This window comes from Chlamydomonas reinhardtii, chromosome 9 (genome assembly GCF_000002595.2).
Source record: "Chlamydomonas reinhardtii strain CC-503 cw92 mt+ chromosome 9, whole genome shotgun sequence".
Lineage (NCBI taxonomy): Eukaryota > Viridiplantae > Chlorophyta > Chlorophyceae > Chlamydomonadales > Chlamydomonadaceae > Chlamydomonas > Chlamydomonas reinhardtii.
Window position 1 is genome coordinate 7,570,133 of NC_057012.1, and position 12,438 is coordinate 7,582,570.

The 12,438-nt window shown below is 58.8% G+C and overlaps 3 protein-coding genes across 3 annotated transcripts; 2 read left to right on the forward strand and 1 right to left on the reverse strand.

The window, feature by feature from the left end:
- The first annotated feature begins 285 nt into the window (after positions 1 to 285).
- CHLRE_09g414416v5 (uncharacterized protein) lies at positions 286 to 5,377 on the forward strand. Its single transcript, XM_043066348.1, has 7 exons — positions 286 to 563; positions 699 to 964; positions 1,927 to 2,161; positions 2,286 to 2,357; positions 2,508 to 2,579; positions 2,704 to 2,919; positions 3,046 to 5,377. Exons 2-7 carry the CDS (start codon positions 702 to 704, stop codon positions 3,844 to 3,846), a joined length of 1,659 nt encoding a protein of 552 aa, XP_042921644.1. The 5' UTR covers positions 286 to 563; positions 699 to 701; the 3' UTR covers positions 3,847 to 5,377.
- A 1,898-nt stretch (positions 5,378 to 7,275) lies between these two features.
- On the reverse strand, positions 7,276 to 7,895 carry CHLRE_09g414482v5 (uncharacterized protein). The gene has a single exon (XM_043066349.1). The coding sequence runs from the start codon at positions 7,609 to 7,611 to the stop codon at positions 7,417 to 7,419; it is 195 nt and encodes a 64-aa protein (XP_042921645.1). The 5' UTR covers positions 7,612 to 7,895; the 3' UTR covers positions 7,276 to 7,416.
- A 690-nt stretch (positions 7,896 to 8,585) lies between these two features.
- On the forward strand, positions 8,586 to 12,404 carry CHLRE_09g414550v5 (uncharacterized protein). Its single transcript, XM_001696681.2, has 10 exons — positions 8,586 to 9,379; positions 9,494 to 9,562; positions 9,715 to 9,924; positions 10,037 to 10,126; positions 10,274 to 10,904; positions 11,002 to 11,069; positions 11,305 to 11,442; positions 11,560 to 11,605; positions 11,751 to 11,830; positions 11,982 to 12,404. The coding sequence occupies exons 1-10, from the start codon at positions 9,269 to 9,271 to the stop codon at positions 12,051 to 12,053; spliced, it is 1,515 nt and encodes a 504-aa protein (XP_001696733.2). The 5' UTR covers positions 8,586 to 9,268; the 3' UTR covers positions 12,054 to 12,404.
- The last annotated feature ends 34 nt before the right edge of the window (positions 12,405 to 12,438 follow it).

Consider the following 12,438-nt stretch of genomic DNA (forward strand, 5'->3'; position numbering starts at 1 on the left):
GTTCAGCGTCGGGGAACCCGCAACCCAACTTAAGCCCCGCACGGGAACAGTGGTACTGCCAGGTGATCTCCTCGGACAGCGAATTTACGACGCCAGCCGTGTCTTGTGGAGGGTGGGTCCGGTTAAGATTGCTGTCCGAGGAGATCACCTGGCGCATTTAGGCCTTGAACTCACCCCCGTTTTCGGACACTGCCCTGGCCACGGGTGACAGGTGCCGCAGCCAGCCCGCTATGCAGGTGGCTTAAACTTGTTGACATTTACATGTTTCCGCGCAAAAGGTGGTCTTAAACGCCGTTATCGCGGATCCTTCCCTCCTAACTGCCGTGACATTCGTTCGTCGCTCGCGATGCAGGCTCAAAAAGTCCAAGGCCACTGACCGGCTACCCATAGATATAGACAGAGTGTGCTGTAACTTCCTCAAACAGTAGTTGCTAGGTAGAAATAAGGCGCTGCGGCTTCTGACTCTGAGCGACTGTCAAAAATAGTTTGCGTGCTCTGCCGCTAAGATACATTGTCCGCTGCAGTGCTAAGGCATGGAAGATGACACCCACCCACGCTGCGAGGTGAGCACCTTGAGTTGGCCGGGAGTTGTTGATGCTGCGCACTAGCGCCAGCGTGCCCTGCTAGCCTGATCTACCAGGCGCAATGCCTTTTCTAAGTCAAGACCGTCTTCATCTGGGCGTTGCCCGGCATGACAGGCCATGGAGAGCGACTGTGAGGTACACTCGGCTGGCGAAGATAATTATCTCGCGACATCGCTTTCGTCGCTCGGGCGCACGTCCTCGCTCGACTGCACAGAGCTCTTTTGCAACGATGAGAGCTTCTCTCCTGCTACTTACCTGGGGCGTAGTGACCGAGTCGTCCAGGAAAGCGCCCCCTGGGCGTCGGCATCGGCCGGAGCAGGCTCGGCGCAACCTGCAGTGAGCCCACTGACATCCTATGAAAGTATTCTTGAAATGATCAGGTAAGCGTTAGGCTTGCACGCTCCTCACAAACCTTGGTCCGCTCGTCTCCCGGGGCCTGAGCTCGCCCAGAGCCCACGACGTCCGTGAGCATGAGGTGCTGCGTAAAATTACCTGCATGCTCGTTGTACATCGGCAAAGTGCACTGGAAATGCCGAAACCCGACCGCAAGTATCCATCCACTCAACCCGGGCTCACGCTGTGACTTCACCATACACGCGGCGGTGTGCAAGGCTCCCAAATGTTTCTACATGTTATATGTCCATGGTATCAAGCCCATTTTCACACTGGGGCGTGTAGTCAGTCCGTCGTGCCAGCGGAATGCCGCGGCATGTCCCGATACTGCACCAAAAAGGGCATCCTTAGCCAGCGCACAGTAGTATTTCATGCTTATATCTGTAAGTCAATGACACAGCAGTGGTAACGGGGCCCGATGGCGGCTGTATCCGTGACCGAGCCTGTGGAAGTGCTGACTTGCGGACCCTCGCCAAGTGGCTCAGTACCGAGTGTGACACAATCTTATATACAAGAAAACGATGTTTGATTTTACTGCACTGGCAAACATGCAAGTTGGCTCGACCATGGCGACACGTACCCTGCCGGCTCCCCGGAACCCTGGGTTCTGATTTGGGCTCGCGCCGGGCTCCCACCTGACGTACAGCATATTATTACCTACATGATCGTGTTTGTGGCGCGGGGTTGGCGTTCGGAGCCTATCTCAGGGTCGGGGATCGCCTCTACCGGCCCTCAGACCCCCGCACGGGAATGGCCATACGGCATAGGCACATCTCGATCGGCACTTTTGGCATGCCCCCAGCCGTATGCTGGGGGTAGGTGCGGTTAGGTTTTATGTCCGAGGTGTGTGCCGTCATTTCCCGGGGCTTTGGACAGGCCCCTATTTTTGGCCATGGGTGAGCCCGGGTTGATCCAAGCAACATACCGTACGTTACCCCTGTGTGTGCAGGCAAGAGCTTGCTGCAGAGCAAGATGCCGTGAATGTGGCCTCTTACTGCGCGGCGGCGGCGGCGAGTGGCACCGGGGCGTGCCCGCCAGCTGTGTGGACCGAGCACCGCCGAGTGCTGTGCGAGTGGATGCTGGCGCTATGCCGTGCCGCCAGCATGACGCGCGAGACGTTCTGCCTGGCGGCCTCCCTCCTGGACCGCTACGTCGCGGAGTCCTGCGCCGCAATGGGCGACAAGGTGCGACAGCAGGAGGGCATGTGACAGCAAACGTGTGTGGCGGACACTTAGCGGTCAAGTCATCGGCTTCCTATCCGTTGTGAAGCCGAGTCTGCATTCTTCTGTCTTTCTTCTCATCCATCAGGGCTACCCGAGTGAGGGCACTCTGCAGCTGTTGGCCATGGCGTGCCTGTCCTTGGCCATGAAGTACGAGGAGGTGAGAGCTTTACTTGCGTTTGTTACGGGGATCTGCGGGGAAACCAGGACTGGCTGGGAGGACGCGCAGGTTTACACGCGCAGCATGATGGACATTGTGTATGCCATCTAATGACATGCAACTGAATTCTTTTTGGCAACTGCACTGTAGGTGGCGCCGCTACACAGCACCGACCTGTTGCGACTGGCCCTCGACCCGCACACTGGCGCGCTGATGTACACTGTGAGTACGGGCTGCTGCGCCCACATGTGGAGGTCTGCGCCGAGGCTTCGCACCCACTGTACGGTATACGATGTAGGCCCACAGAAAACTTGCATAACTCTGTTGCAACGCCCCTCCCCGGCAGGCCGCCGACTTGGGCCGCATGGAATGGCTGGTGTTGGAGATGTTGAGTTGGCGCGTGCGCGTGCCCACGCCTACGTCCTTCCTCACACTGCTCCTGCCTGCTTGCGGCGCCACCAGTGCGGTAGCCTCCTCGCTATCGGAGCTGCCTAGGGATGACTCTGCCCACGTCCACATCTCGGCGGGAGAGCCGCTGGTGCAGCGGGCCAGCCGCCTGCTGGTGAGCCAAGAGCTGAAGGCTTCTGTTGGCTCCTTGGAGCATTTGCTTTACGCGCAGCTGTTTGCACGGCCCTCTGCTGTGCTCGCTTGCTGACCCGCTGTTGCGTATGTTCACATTTCCGTGCAGGACATGTGCGTGTTGCGTGCGCCCCAGCTGCCGTACCAGCCCAGCATCATCGCCATGACTTGCCTGTTGATGGCGGAGCGCCTGAGCGGCGCAAGTGCACTTGAGTCCCAGCGCATCCTGCAGCTCTGGTGTGACTTGTTTCCGGATGCTCAACAACAACAACAACAACAACAACAACAACAACAACAACAACAACAACAACAACAACAACAACAACAACAACAACAACAACAACAACAACAACAACAACAACAACAACAACAACAACAACAACAACAACAACAACAACAACAACAACAACAACAACAACAACAACAACAACAACAACAACAACAACAACAACAACAACAACAACAACAACAACAACAACAACAACAACAACAACAACAACAACAACAACAACAACAACAACAACAACAGCAGCAGCTACAGCATTGCTACGCTACGATGGAGGCCTTGTGGTGTGCAGCGCACGGCGATGGCATGCGCCTGCTGCTCGCTCAGCAGCAGCCGTATGAGGCGCCAGCAGCAGCCTCGCAGACCTGGAGCTGCGCCGCCGCTGTGTCCTCTCCTGCAACGACTCGGTGTGCCGCTTTACCAGCAGCGTCCTGCGCTACAGGGCGAGGGCTGCATCAGCGCCATGAGTACCAACCTTCAAGCCAGAAGCCATTCGCACCCGAGGACCACGTGTCCCTTGTCCAGCGGCAGTACATGGCATGGGTGCAGGAATACATGCCGTTCCCTGAAGCCGTTACTGTAGTGATGCACAGCTGTTCGACTCCTGCTGTCTTATCATGGTAATCTCCATCAGTCAACAACTAGCTAGAAAGGGTACAGCTGGGCTGTGATTCTGGGCAAGGGTCACCGCCGGTAGGTGACGTGTGAGATGACAGACAGACGTAGGTAGGGACCGTTTGCTTTCGAAGTGACAGCTGATTGGCGTGGCAACGCCAGTAGGGTAGATAATAAAACGTGTGAGCATGTGTTGTGCTTTTCCGCTGGACGCCATACGAGCCGTTAGTAAGTTTCCTTGGCACACACTTACTGTGAGACGCTTTGATGGTTTGTGCTGCGCTGACCACGGCGAACGGTTCGTGGGGTGGATTGATATACGTGGCAGCGTGTGATATGATGGTGCGTACGGTTGCATGGTACGGTTGCATGCCATTCAAGTATAAAGGCTGAATGCCGCGGTTAAGGCATTGCGCGCGGGGCTAGCTTGCGGGTCAATTTTGTATGCACCGGTTTCTGGTGTTGTGCTATGGTTCTGCTACGGGTTGTGCAGGATAATGCTTAGGCACTGCAGTTTATTTTGTTTGCAATAGAGTGTCATTCTTTGCTGCTGTCCAGAGAGAACAGGGCGGTCCTGCCGCTCTGAAGCTGAGCGCGTAGCGGAAAGGTGGCCATTAGAACATTTTTTGGCGTGCACTGGTCTTCCCGCTTGAGTAGGCACACGGTGCCTTTATGCCTGGTGTTGGCGATGTCGTTGAGCTTGTTCTTCAAAGGCTCTTCCAGTTCACAGGTTGTTGCAGGGCTACAAGTATTTGATTGACCAAACTGCAGTGCAGGTGTTAGGAGGATGCGCTTGTGTTGTTTGGGTTATGTGGGCCGTAGGACAGGATGCTGGGAAGCGCGTGTGGGATGTAGGATGCCCAGCAAGTCAATCGGAGTGACTGTTTCGCGTAAGCGGGTAGAGTACGGTAGGTGAGAGACAAGCAAGACGCCATCGACAAATCGAATAGCTTGGAGAGTGCCAGAAGCCTGTGAGTGTCGTGGTGCGGTATGCAATTTTTACGTGGTCTAGACGGTCGCCAAAGCTCCATTTCAGCAGCTGCCCCCGGCTGCCCAGTGCTCTAGAGCAGGCCGTTCGTACTAGGCGTACGTGCCCCGGTACCTGGCATGCCCGCACACTTGCTATTAGAGTGTCCGTACTATTGTATGTTCGCTGGCTCGGGAGCTATGTCGCCCTTTTGTAACCGCTGGCGCCGCTTGTCTGTGCGGTGCCAATCGACTTGTCTCGACGAGCGCCGTCACGCTGTGCCATCTGCGGTCCTGTGTGTGACACCGTGTCTGTGGTTTGCCTGACCGCCTACCCCATGGTGTAGCGCTGCTGTGCCTGCTGTGATGGGTTGCCGGTGGTGCTACTGCGGTGGTCATAGGGAGTAGCGTGTGCCCAGTAGTGCAGTCGGGCTGCATGGGGCGCGTGGCGTGCTTAACAGGCCAGCGCGCTCCTGATTCGCTGGTTGTGTTGCCAACGGAATTAGCCAACAGATTGATACTTCTCTGTGTTAACCAACCCAACCGCGAGTCAATGCCTCTGTTAATCTCTCTCCCTCACTTCTCGCTCAGTGCGCCTCTCCCAAGCCTGAGCTCCGCTCTCGTTTGTCTGTGTCGGTACGCAGCGGGATATTGGGAGTCAGTGGTCAACACACGGGGAGCAACACAACCCTACACAACACAACTCTGCCCAGGAGCAGCCCCGCGCGAGTTCACTGATGGCACATGTCAGTCCTGGTCTGAGACTTCAGTCACACGCGGAATTACTTTATTCTATGTGTGGAAATCCCCTCGACCCAGCCCACCCCGTGTTCAACTCGCTGCCATGTGGTGTATGGACAGCGTGCACCGGCAGCCTTGTCAAACATGGATTCATGCGCACCCGCCATGGCAGCGCGCATGTGTCAGTGGGGAGATGTGCCGACATGTCCACCAGTCCACGCCAGGACGCACACATTAGCCCTCCCACGCTTGCATGAACATCGTACTGCACACTTTGCACATCTGAGCCTCGTGGTGCTGCATTTGGCCCTTAGTTCTGCTTGTGGGGGCGCTTACCAAAATCTGCCAAAATGGGCTCCCTAAACCCGGCGGACCCCCTGGTACGACGACCGACACCCCCACTTTGGCGGCCCAGCAAGTCCTCACCAGACCATCCCTGACAAACTTAAAAGTACGTGTGCAATGCTCTGCTGGAGTTTTACAACGTTGAACATGGGGTAAGATTCTGATAACCCCCCTGGGTCATTTGTCCCCGTGTCCGAACCCAGGTCCGAACGGGCCGTTTGGACTGGGGGCCCGTAGAAAGGAGCAGGCGGGCGGAGCAGGCGGGGTGCATGATTCTGCCGGCTCACCCAGTGCACACGTGTGGCTCCCGATGCAGTGATGCCCGTATTGGAGGCCAGGAGGCCGTATGCGTTGGCAGCATCCGGATTCGGATGGCCCTTCCCCGAGTCAAGGTGCGGGTCGGCGTTGGGTCCTTGCAGACAAGAAATTTCCCCTCGCATGGGGAAAGTGGGCTGCGCCCACGCCACGTCTTCAGTCTGAGGCCGCAAGCGTCTACCTCATCTCCCGGACATAGCCGGGGTCGGTCCGTACAGGCACGGCCCGCCATGCGTCCTCACTGCTGCGGCCTACCACATACTGCGCGGTGCTATGTGCGCCAGCAAAGACCCTTACCAAGCCAAACCTAGCTAGAAGCTCACCTCCGCCAGGGCCGACAGAGAACCCAACCGCAAGCCCCCGCGGCCCCCCACCCACTTACGGCCCCTGCGGCCCGCTACGAGGAACCATAGCCGCACGCCACGGGCGGCAGCGCCTGACGCGGTTAAGGGGTGCCGCCGGAGGGGGGCAGCAGCGCGGGTCCAGCGTGAGCGCCGGCGACGACAGCAGCCGTGGCCGGGGGGGGGGCGCCACAGCGCCGCCGGTGCGCTCATCCGTGGCGTCCTCCAGCCGTAAGGCGCGAACCGTCAAGCCGCGAGCAAGGAAGCCGTGAGGGAGGTGGCTGGCGACAGTCAGTGTTGGCCGATCACGCTAGGCATGGTGGGGCGAGCAGCAGCGATGAGCGAGAGAATACAAGCATGCTGCCGTATCGTCACGTAACTTACGTACGTTGTATGTGCGTGTCACAACTCGCATTCGGGTGCGTGCGACTGGGCGCCTGGGGATTATCGACATAGGTAGGAGCATGGGAACAAGGGTGGGGCACTGGCTGGAGATTCTCCGGCCGTGTCAGGAGTCCCTTGCCCCCGCGCACCCCCGCGTGTGCCCCTGCGACAAAACTCACTCGTACAGCAAAGCGCGTGGTTCTGCACTTGAGCAGGGTTCTGTCAAGGACAGATGATCCCCACTGAGCCCCACTGAGCCCACGACTGAGCCCCATTGAGCCCCGCTGAGCCGTCACCCAGCCAGCCACCACCCACGGTGTGTGCAGGAGGCACGGCAGAATTGGCAGAGCAGGAGTGTTTACATATCATATACACCGCTTCACTGCCTCGCCGCCTCACTGCCTCGTACATGATGGCAGTACGCGGCACCGTGCCACAGCGCTTCCCTGCAATTCTCCTGTTAGTTCTTGTCTAAACCTATGACGCCTCAGTCACTGTCGCTAATGATCAGCACCTCCTTAGCCTGCTTCGCCTTCTCCTCCTCCGCCAGCTGCTGCTTCTCCTTCTCCTTAGCCGCCGCCTTCGCAATCACCTTGCGCGCCACCACCGCCAGCTCCGTCAGCTTGCCCATGCACTTGCCACCTTTCTTGCGAATAACAAAGCCATCATTGACTATAAACATAGTGCGGCAACTATGGCAGCAAACGCTGGAACGCCCCTTACTCGGCTTGCCTGGCCTGGCCGGCCGCAGCGCCAGGCACAGCAGGCACCACAGCTTGCCCGCAGCATATGAGGCCAGGGCCGTGCCCACCCCATCAAGCAACACACGCCACCTGCCAACACACACACACACTGCTTCAGCTCCTTCATATAATTCACCGTGGTCACGTAGCTCCCAGCTGAGGCCGGGAGTCGGTGTAACGCTTGGGGCGCGCTGGGCACTCACAACAGGCGCGGCCATAGTATGTCACGCTCTCCTGTGTGCTGGTGTAGCTGTGAATATCTATATATGCAGTGCGCCATGCCTCTGCCCACCGCCTCACTGCCTCGCCGCCTCACTGCCTCGTACATGATGGCAGCAGTACATTCTTTTCCTGACCTGCCACCCCGGCCACGCGCGTGCCTCTGTGCCTCCGGGGAGCTCTTGGTGAGCCCGGACTCCCGTAACCGTGCGCACCACCTACCGACCAGGCAGCTTGGGAGCACAGGAGCATAAGCACCCCCATTCGGGGACCAAACTAGCTGCATATATAAGTGTTGCAGGCGTTATAAGGGCCCCCCGGCCCGGGCCTAGGTTTCTACAAGGACAGGAATGCACGTCGTGCTCACCACCTTGTAACCACACACAACACAACAGCTGCTACAGACCGTGACAGTTTCACTCGCCAGCTGTGCCCGCCATCCCCGCCTCTCCTGACAGCTAACCGCCTTACATTTCATATCTGCCTACAGTGTTCACACTCCAGCGCCAGCTCGAGGGTCAGCACCAGCGTGCGACGCCAGCAAACTTTTTCGCGAACCCGCATTCGGTCCTTAGGGCGCGCGGTGCAGCCTTATCCCGAACTTCAGCCGCGACATTCCCAATCCAACCCGCGCTTCCTCACACTCCGGTTGTGTTTGTCTCGCACTCGCATTCGATTCGCCCGCCACTCATCCGTACATTCGGGCTCCCTTGTCTGCCTTGCCGCGCCCTGTTTTCGCCCCTGCTTGTCATACTGTCGCCCGGCCATTGCTTTGCTGCATACTGTTGCATTTTCTCTATGTTGCATTTGGTGCTCATCCGTGGACGCTGGTCATCTTCCTGCAGGTGCGGTGCGGCTCTGCATCGCGAGCGAGTGTGGCGTTGTGGTGTGTCTGTGTGGTGCTATCGCCTGGCCGGGCGCCCGGAGCGTGAGGAATGCGCATCAGCAAACTTCCAGCCAGCCAGCAACTTGTCGGTACAGTAACTCCGGCGTTCGACCAGCCATGCACTCCTGCTCTGCCGCTGCAAACTGTTTGCTGTCTGCTTGGGGTACGGGCGTCAGCTGCACCCTATGGGACCTCGCCAACCTGCCTGAACCCTGTCCCATCACACACCCCGGCCACAAACACACAGGAGTTCCTGCGGAAGGTTGCCGCGGCGCACCGTGGCGATGGCGCGGGCGAGGCGGGCCCCGCCCACTACTATGTGGAGCGCGTGTATGCGGACGCCTCGCTCGACCAGTCCTGCAGCTGCTGGCTTGCTGATTTCCACCCTCATCTGTCAACCCATGTCGGTGCTCCAACCCCACCCCTTTTCCAAAAAATTCATTTGCTTCTCACTTACAGTAGTGCTCGTCAAGCTAGCAGTGATGTAAGAAATGCACATCCTGGCCCTTTTATCAGCAGCTTTGGCTGTCGTTGCTCATGTAGTCGCACAAGATTCCATACTGCAAGGTAGCATAGACTTCGCGACAATCGGCCAACAAAAAGTAAGCTGCGGGGCGTCAGAGGCCTGTTTACCTCGCCGAGGGGCTGCGTTACTATTGTTATCTCATCACTGTATGATGATACCGTAACAAACATTATTTGGCATCTATGCGCAGTGCGGGACTAGCAGTTTGTGGAACTACTTGACGTTGAATCCCTTCGTGCGGACGGCCGGCAAATACAAGGTAACGTATGCAGTTGTTAAGGTGATTATCATGCGGTGTCGGTGCTCGTGCCCATGCTTCACGCTTCCAGTCCTGCCACGCACCGCCCCCACACAAGCGTTCCACCCAGTGTTCCACACCGCCACACGCCACCGCACGCGTTGTAATCGTAGGAGTCGTTCCAGTTCCAACGGGACCTGCCGAACCAGGCGCGATGTGACAGCAGCCTGGAGCGCTATCTGGAGCGCTCGGCGGAGGCCCGGGCAGCTGCGGTTGCGGAGGGGCTGCCGGCCTCTACCGTTCGGGTCGGCGACTGGTCCGCCACGCATCTCAGCTGCGCGTGCTGCCCCATGCTGTTCCGCACCCTCAACCCAGACATGCGTGTGAGTGCGGCGGCTTATTGTATAGAATTCCTGTCGGCCAACTGCTCCACCGCACCCAACCGCGGCGCGTTCCTTGCATAAGGAGCCCCTGCCCCACTCAATTCCGCTGCAGTTTGTTGTCATGCTGCGTGACCCGGTGCAAAGGTCCGTGTCGCGCTTTTTGGAGCAGCAGCAATTGCAGAGGGGACCGCAGCACGCTGAGGTGGGTGGGGCCTTTGGACGCCGGGCCAATCGGTCCACTGAACGCAAGGACGTTGGCTGACACAGTGGTGGGGCACCTAGGTAGCCCACGCCTGCTTGCCTTGGTCGGAAGTCGCCAGCTGACAGGGGACCCTGCACCGCTGCACAGGTAAAGGACACGACCTTTGCCGCATACGTTTTCGCGGAAATAAACCGCACGCAGCACTGTCTGAGTAACGCGGCGAGCTTCAGCCAACGCCAACGGCGAGTGGCGGCTGCTCGGCCCGCGCCACCGACTGCCGCCACTGCTGCTGCAAACAGCCAGGCAGGGCTAGAAGAGGCTGCACCTACTGAGTCAAGCCGGGGAGTTGTGCTGCATGCCGGGATGGCGACAGGCCCACCTACATTGGGCGCTCCTCTTGCGCAGACCAGCAGCCAGCTGATGACAGCGGGCATGGATATCCAGTGGCATCGCAGGAGCAACCACCAACGGAATCAGCGGCGCCGGCAGCGAACGTTGCAGGCCAGCGGCAGCATAGGCGCTAAGGGACCCCAGGCACACGCGAACAAGTTTGGGGGTGCGCAAGGCCTACGCCCGCGCGCACAGGTTACTGTAGAGACAGCAGTGACGTTGGCCCATGGCGATGGCAGGCGGCTACATGGTGATACAAACACAGTCAGCAGTAGCAGTAGCAGCAGTAGCAGCAGCAGCTCCCAACACGGCATGGAGCAGTTCCTGGGCTGGGGTCCAGACATGCCGCTGTCGGACATGATGCGGCGGCAGTGCTACCAGCGCTCCAGTGAGTAGGCCAGGTGCACCGTACTTGGGACGCCCGGTCCTACTCCCGGTATGCCAGGGGCTCTGTAGCTGATCCAGGCGTCGCATTGCATCCGCAGGCATTCTGGGCTGGAGCGTTTACGACGTGTTCCTGGAAAACTACTTCGCGTCCTTCCCGCCGCAGCAGGTGGGGGTACGTGTGCGTATGCGTGTCCGTGTGCATGTGCTACGGTAATCCACATGTCAGGTGCCTGCACCACTGCATGCCTCACACCGAAGCCGCTCAGCGGCGTACGCTTACTGGTGCTAGCCGCGATTCGTACATGACTGGCCCCATCTGCCTCATGCCCCCGTCCCGTCCTCCCCGCTGTACGCTTTTGCCCATGCCCTCCGCTTCGCCCCAACCCCCCCCCCCCCCGCAGCTGCTGGTGCAGTACACGGAGGACCTGGAGGCACAGCCGCTGGAGGTGCTGCAGCGCGTGGAGGCGCACATAGGGGTGCCGCACCACGACTATAACCAGACGCAGATTGCCACCGTGTACAACGCCCGCGGCTGCTACGTGAGTGTTCGGGCCGGGTGGGTGTGGGTGGCTTGACATTGCCTTTGTGCTTGCTGCCTACGGTACCCATGGAGGGAGGGCTAGGAGGCTGACCCTGTTTCACGGACGCTGCTGCAGAAATGGCGCTGTGGGAAGACCGAGTCCGATGTGCCAAAAATGCAAGGTGCGCCGCCGGCAGCTGCAGCAGTTACGGAGGCCTATGAATGCCGCATCTCAACAGTTTGATGGTTGACAAGAGTTTCTGTGGCATGCCGCTGACCATGTTTAATCGCGCCGGTTGTGGCACGGCTTCGTGTCGCCCTGTGCAGGCACGGCCCTGGGCACCAGTGAGGCAGAATTTGAAGCCGCAGTCCAGAGGCTGGTGGCTTATCTGCGCCCGCACATGCACGTGAGTGTCTGCGGCAAGGGCCCTTCCCGGCATACGTCGTCACTACATGCCCCTTGCGCGGTCAAGTCATGCTGTGTTCGTATGCCCTCCCGCACCTTGATGCCCAGCACAACACTAACTGCCTGTCCCAACCGATCTTCTACCCCCGCAGCGACTGTTTCGTTGGGCGGACGAGGGGCGCATATCCCAGGTGCCTCAGCCCTGGCGCCACCTGTACGCGTAGGGGCCTTGCATCAGTACGTACTGGGTGGCCCCTGGACAAGGGTACCCCTGGGGTTGACGCTGTGGACGTTTAGCAGTACTGAGCAAGTGGTCGCGAACGTGAACTGAAGTAGGTCATCAGATACTGTGATTAATGCGACTGGAGCAAGACGGAGCAAGGGAGGATGTTGCCAGGATTTAAGGATGGGCGGACCAGTTGTGGGCAAAGGCAAGCGCCGGAGCTATCAACTCAATCCAAGATTACACCATAATGATGCAGCAATCGCCTGCCATTGAACGTTGCCCAAACCGCCTGCGCGCTAATGGACAGCTGGACTCCTGCCATCGACGCACTGTTATGCTCTCATGCTCCAGTGTACAATCGCACTCTGCTTCATGATTTGCGT